The 6,453-nt window shown below is 44.7% G+C and overlaps 1 protein-coding gene across 2 annotated transcripts in view; it reads left to right on the top strand.

Moving 5' to 3' along the window:
• The first annotated feature begins 2,144 nt into the window (after positions 1–2,144).
• The window catches only part of pbk (PDZ binding kinase), a 7,794-nt gene continuing 3,485 nt past the window's right edge, over positions 2,145–6,453 (top strand). The window contains exons 1-2 of one of the 2 annotated variants that reach the window (XM_024264022.1): positions 2,145–2,294; positions 4,478–4,672. In XM_024264022.1, coding sequence (XP_024119790.1) covers positions 4,533–4,672 — 140 coding nt within the window. In that variant the 5' untranslated portion in view covers positions 2,145–2,294; positions 4,478–4,532. Of the gene's footprint in view, positions 2,295–2,442; positions 2,469–4,477; positions 4,673–6,453 lie in introns of those variants that run through there. The other variant, XM_024264021.1, reaches the window with a different exon arrangement.

Raw genomic sequence — 6,453 nt, 5'->3', positions numbered from 1 at the left:
CACTGCACGCTAAAAAGAAACTGTAGCTGCATATGTTAAAGTATTTATTTAATTTTAATTCTCAAGACTTAAAACATATTCCCCGAATTCTTTTTGTTAAGCATAAAAATAATTTCCAAAGTCGGGAATCGAACTCGCAAACTCCGCAGTGGGAAGCAGCGTTGCTGACAACTAAGCCAATGTTCGACACAAGAAAAGGATGATTTGAAATGGTTTCTCGGCGTTTGACATCCCATAATTTCAATTGTTATGGGTCTAAAATAAGGAAAAGAAAACTGTATTTCTTAATATCGAGTCCCTGGAAAAACTCACTATTTATAATATCGCTGAAATAAAAATGAATCAGGAAACTGCAGTCAGTCGACTCGTGTCCTCCAAATCCTCTACCGACGTAAATAACATTTCCTCTGGATTAATCAGCCTCCTCTCTACATGATCCTCTATGAATGAACATGTCATTCTGGTTTCTGCGTGGTGAAAACGTGACGTCTCTAACGTGAATGTTCTCTAAATGTTAATGAGGAACTCATATTTGATCATCTTTCACTTTAAAAAGGGGCGGAGACCGCAGAGAACTCTAAGTTTCCTGAAGAAAACCTGCTACCGACCAGGTTTCGTTCACAGACTCAGTTACCATAGTGATTGATTCTGAGTTCAGCTTAACCTGCTTCTTGGAACGGGCTTGGTTTGACCCACTTTCCCAGGTTTGAGTTATCTCTCTTTCTGGAACCGAAGACTCAGAGTTTTACTGAATTTGGAGTTCAGGAACTCAGAGTTCCAACAAAACCTGCTTCTTGGAACGGGCCCCTGATCTAACCTTCATCTGAATCTTCCTTCAACACAAACAGGATTACTACCATAGATAGTCTAATAATACTGGACTTCTGGAGCCATAATGTCCCCCATTGGAAATGCATTACTTCCACTCCTCGTGAAAGTAGGCCGCCGCTTTCACCGTCACTTCCTGAAACGGATATCGCCATTTTGCAAACGTCTGCAACCCATCTTCAGCGATTGGTCTGAGTCATAGCTGAGTCATGAATCTACAGGAAGTACTGTCGCCAATCAGGAGTGAGTTTATTGTGAGTCCCCGCCTCTTTCCACGACCATGAGACCGCAGGATGTAAACAGCTTCTACTTTAATAACGCCGGAGAATTGTACAAGTCATTGTTGAAGCCTTTGAGGGAGAACCATTCCAACATTTGATTCTGTCAGCGGTCCTTTGGGATTTACTTACATTTATTCCTTTTTGTCGAGATAAAAGGAGCATTTGGGTGACGCCGCTGGAGAAATGTGCGTGTCCCTCTCACGCGCGCTGCAGCTTTTCAGTTGTCATTCGCGGCCCGGTTACAGTCTGATCAGATGCACGTGAGAAGTGCGTTCAGCTGTATTTAAAATAAATAACCATCCTAACAAGTGAACAGCTGGATCTTTTTTCTGTTTAAAACACGACCAGGTCCTTTCAAGTTTGTCTCGCGCTCCTCAGACGGCTGCGTCTAATTCAGGCTGAAGCTGGAAAAGTGAAGAAGATGAAACTTTGGTTGGTGATTTTATGAGCATATATGCAACTTATTATTTATAAGTTACAACCAAAACAGTGAAATAAAGAAAAACGAACGTTAAACAAACAAAAAAGTCCAAATCACATAACCTCAGAGTGAAATCTATTCCTACAGAGTGAATCCTCATCTAAAAATGTCGACAGCATGCTCCTCTTGTTGTTTTAAACTGCTGCATCGGTACATTCCATTGAGGAAAACAACAGTAGGACAATGATTGGTACATTGTTGAATTGTAAAGTAGGTGTTAAAAGGTCTTCACGGACCCATTGATGAAGTCTGCTCCCATTGGCTACCCGTCATCTGTCAATCAAACCCCCCAGACGGTCGACGTCAGACCCACAAACGCTTATTGAGCCATCTGATTGGTCAATTTATAACTCTAATAACTTGTGATAATGGAAAAAAATCTTTAAAAAAAATTAGGATTAGAAAAAAGAAGTTAATCAGAAAGCAGCAGAGGAAGAATGATTATTCTGAGATATAAAATGACTGAGAAATAACTGTCTGTTTCTCAATGGAAGTCAATGGGACTTTGGCCTTTTTGCAACCCAGTGGTACTTCCTGTATGAACACGGAAGGAGGGGGGGTTGCTCTGTCCAGTTATTCTTGTATACAGTCTATGGGTGCCGCTACAGCGCACATCTTAAACGTGTCCCTCGTCGGAGTCCGTAGCAAACCGAAAGAGAGGTTTTTGGCGCGCTTGTTTGTTTACTCCGCAGGAAGAGTCGGCGGTAAGAATATTTAAAAACTACGATCATGTTGAAATAAAACGGCCTCCGTTAGAGGACTCGCTAATTACTGTTGTTAGCTAGTGTAGGTTGTTCGTTTACAGACGATCGTGTTGTTATTTCCGGACCGGAATAAGGAGAGAACAGCTGATCGCAGCGATAGTGAATGAAATCTGGGTGAGATCGATCACCTGGGGCCCGTTCCAAGAAGCGGGTTAAGCTGAACTCAGAATCAATCACTATGGTAACTGAGTCTGTGAACGAAACCTGGTTGGTAGCAGGTTTTCTTCAGGAAACTTAGAGTTCTCTGAGGTCTCCGCCCCTTTTTAAAGTGAAAGATGTTCAAATATGAGTTCCTCATTAACATTTAGAGAACATTCACATTAGAGACGTCACGTTTCCACCACTCAGAAACCAGAATGACATGTTCATTCATAGAGGATCATGTAGAGAAGAGGCTGATTAATCCAGAGGAAATGTTATTTACGTCGGTAGAGGATTTGGAGGACACGAGTCGACTGACTGCAGTTTCCAAATAGTGTGAATGTATTCAATGCATTTACACTATTGAGATTCTTTATTTACGTTTTTTGACACGTAAAAACTTTATCACACTTTATGTGATTTACACAATCTTGGTATCAAAACGTTCAGCTCGTTAAGGACATTACTGCTTGTATTATTAGTAGTTGTGCACTTTACAGTTTTTGCGTAGTAACACAATTTGTGCGTTTTTTCAGCCCCATTATAACTAATAGGATTTTTTTTACAAATCCCTGCAAATTACACACTTTATGCAATTTAAGCAATTTAAAACATTCAGTATGTCCAGAAATTCATGCTTGTACTTCCAGCATTGTTAAAATTCATGCAAGTTACACAAAATTACACAATTTAACACAACTTTACACAATTTTACACAAATTTGTGCAAATTTTATGCAATTTTACACATCCAGCATGTTCAGGAAATTCATGATTTTACTACACAATATTACAATTACACAAGTTACACAAATTTAACACAACTTTACACAATGCGATAATGCATTCACACATGCATTATCTGAGGTAATGCAGTTTTTCGAGTTCATTTTTATTTGAGCGATATTATAAATAGTGAGTTTTTCCAGGCACTCGCTATTAAAAAATACAGTTTTCTTTTCCTTATTTTAAACCCATAACAATAGAAATTATGGAATGTCACACACCGAGAAACCATCTGAACTCATCTACCGTCCAGCACTTGCGTCGAACATTAGCTCAGTCGTCAGCAACGCTGCTTCCCTCTGCGGAGTTTGCGAGTTCGTTTTCCGGCTACGGAATTTGTTTTTACGCTTAAAAAAAAGAATTCGGCGAATGTTTTTTAAGTCTTGAGAATTAAAATTAAATAAATACTTTTTTAACATATGCAGCTACAGTTTCTTTTTAGCGTGCAGTGATATCTGTGTGTGTAGGTGGGGGGGGGGGTTACCAAAACTGGTCATTCATGCGATTACGGAGATTACTGGTTAAATTAGTAACAGATCAAAAACCATTCCTTACTCAACAAGAGACAAAATAACCTTCCTGACATTATTTATTCATTATTAGAAATGATTCAAATAACTGCAGATATTTTCTCTCTGTTCTACCGCTGCAGCTGTGTTGCTTTTCTTGATGAAAATGTTCTCCTATAGTCGCATTTGCTTGAAGGAACTTATCAATTTCCGCCACCGGAAGTACGTAACTCAGCTGTTTGTCCCCGTTGCCATGGTGAATCGTGCTGTCTTTGCTCCATTGATCAGGGCTTTTTATGGTCGCGACGCTCACACCTGATTCTGGTTCTGACAACTTCAAGTTGATTGATTCAAACATTTTCAGCTGTTCTGGAACCGAAAACCCTGAGTTTGAGAATTTTGAGTCCAGTGACTCTAAGTTCAGGTTCGAACTCTAAATTTGTTGAACCTGCTTCTTGAAACGGGCCCCTGATCGACCCACCATTATAACATGGATTTAGAATGAAATCAATCGGATCAGAACACCAGATGATCCTAGTTTGTTCTCTCTGGAACCACAATCTGATCCAGATCCTCAGAACTTGTGATCAAACTGCAGCCTCTCAGTTAAATGTTGTTTTATTTCAGTCAGAATTCTGGATCTTTACGTTCAGCCTGTTTGTTTTGTCCTCTTCACTCACCACTGCAGAAACCCGATCCAGTTTCCGGTCGAGGGTCTGACGGTCCACTCTGGTACCAGCAGAATGGCGTCCAAAGACGGATTCAAAACTCCGAAAACCGTCCGGACCAGGAGCTCAGGCGGGACTCCTGTCACCATCCCGGCCTCCCCCTTCATGAAGAAGTTGGGCTGCGGTACCGGAGTCAGTGTCTACCTGATGAGCAGGTGTGTGTTCTGGTCTGGTTCTGGTTCTGGTCCAGGACTGGAAGGTGGGCTGAGAGAATCGATCCTCGTCTTTGACGGCGGTCGATCCTCACCTTTGACGGCGGTCGATCCTCACCTTTGACGGCGGTCGATCCTCATCTTTGACGGCGGTCGATCCTCGTCTTTGACGGCGGTCGATCCTCGTCTTTGACGGCGGTCGATCCTCATCTTTGGCGGCGGTCGATCCTCGTCTTTGACGGCGGTCGATCCTCGTCTTTGACGGCGGTCGATCCTCGTCTTTGACGGCGGTCGATCCTCGTCTTTGACGGCGGTCGATCCTCGTCTTTGACGGCGGTCGATCCTCGTCTTTGACGGCGGTCGATCCTCGTCTTTGACGGCGGTCGATCCTCGTCTTTGACGGCGGTCGATCCTCGTCTTTGACGGCGGTCGATCCTCGTCTTTGACGGCGGTCGATCCTCGTCTTTGACGGCGGTCGATCCTCGTCTTTGACGGCGGTCGATCCTCGTCTTTGACGGCGGTCGATCCTCGTCTTTGACGGCGGTCGATCCTCGTCTTTGACGGCGGTCGATCCTCGTCTTTGACGGCGGTCGATCCTCGTCTTTGACGGCGGTCGATCCTCGTCTTTGACGGCGGTCGATCCTCGTCTTTGACGGCGGTCGATCCTCGTCTTTGACGGCGGTCGATCCTCGTCTTTGACGGCGGTCGATCCTCGTCTTTGACGGCGGTCGATCCTCGTCTTTGACGGCGGTCGATCCTCATCTTTGACGGCGGTCGATCCTCACCTTTGACGGCGGTCGATCCTCATCTTTGACGGCGGTCGATCCTCGTCTTTGGCGGCGGTCGATCCTCGTCTTTGATGGCGGTCGATCCTCACCTTTGACAGCGGTCGATCCTCGTCTTTGACGGCGAGGTCGATCCTCGTCTTTGGCGGCGGTCGATCCTCACCTTTGACGGCGGTCGATCCTCGTCTTTGACGGCGGTCGATCCTCGTCTTTGGCGGCGGTCGATCCTCTTCTTTCGTCGTTCAGAGGCTGAAGGCAGACGCCACGTCACATGCCCAATTGGACCAGATCTACTGGACACGTTTACATGAAGAATCGTTGATCCGTCAACGTTTTATGATCAAAAGAATTCAAATCTAAAACCAGCTTTGGTTCTGGATCTTCTGGATGGAAGCCTGATCTGTCGGTCTCGCTTTAAGATCAGGTTCTGGGGGTCCATCCCTTCAGGACTCGTTCTTCTTCCCGCTGAAGACGTTTTCTGGAGATGAGGGCTGTAAGTTAGGGGTCACTGCTGCCTGCAGACCCTCGTCTGAACATTCCGTCTTCTGCTGCAGATGTTTCATCGATGGTCTGATCCGTCCGGGTCAGCCGCTCCACACTTCCCATTTTCCTGCAGACTTCAGTTCCTAAACTTTATTTCCACATGAAGGTCAAGCTCTCCCATGAACACGCTTCAGGACAGACTCGGTTCTGGACTGACGGTTCTGCTGGACTCTTCAGGGTTCACCGGGTCTGTTTCTTCTGTTGTGGCAGAACTCACATCTGGACCCTCGGTCTGCTCCACTAGAACCTCTCCGGGTTCTGGTGCTGTCAAACTGTCTGTAGCAACTTCATCTGCACCGCAAAGTTAGAAGTTTCTGTTTTCACTTTGATGATGATCAGGGGCCCGTTCCAAGAAGCAGGTTTTGTTGGAACTCTGAGTTCGTGAACTCCAAATTCAGTAAAACTCTGAGTCTTCGGTTCCAGAAAGAGAGATAACTCAAACCCGGGAAAGTGGGT

The sequence above is a fragment of the Oryzias melastigma genome, linkage group LG15 (assembly GCF_002922805.2).
Source record: "Oryzias melastigma strain HK-1 linkage group LG15, ASM292280v2, whole genome shotgun sequence".
In the NCBI taxonomy this organism is placed as follows: Eukaryota; Metazoa; Chordata; class Actinopteri; order Beloniformes; family Adrianichthyidae; genus Oryzias; species Oryzias melastigma.
This window is presented reverse-complemented; position numbering and strand designations above follow the sequence as displayed.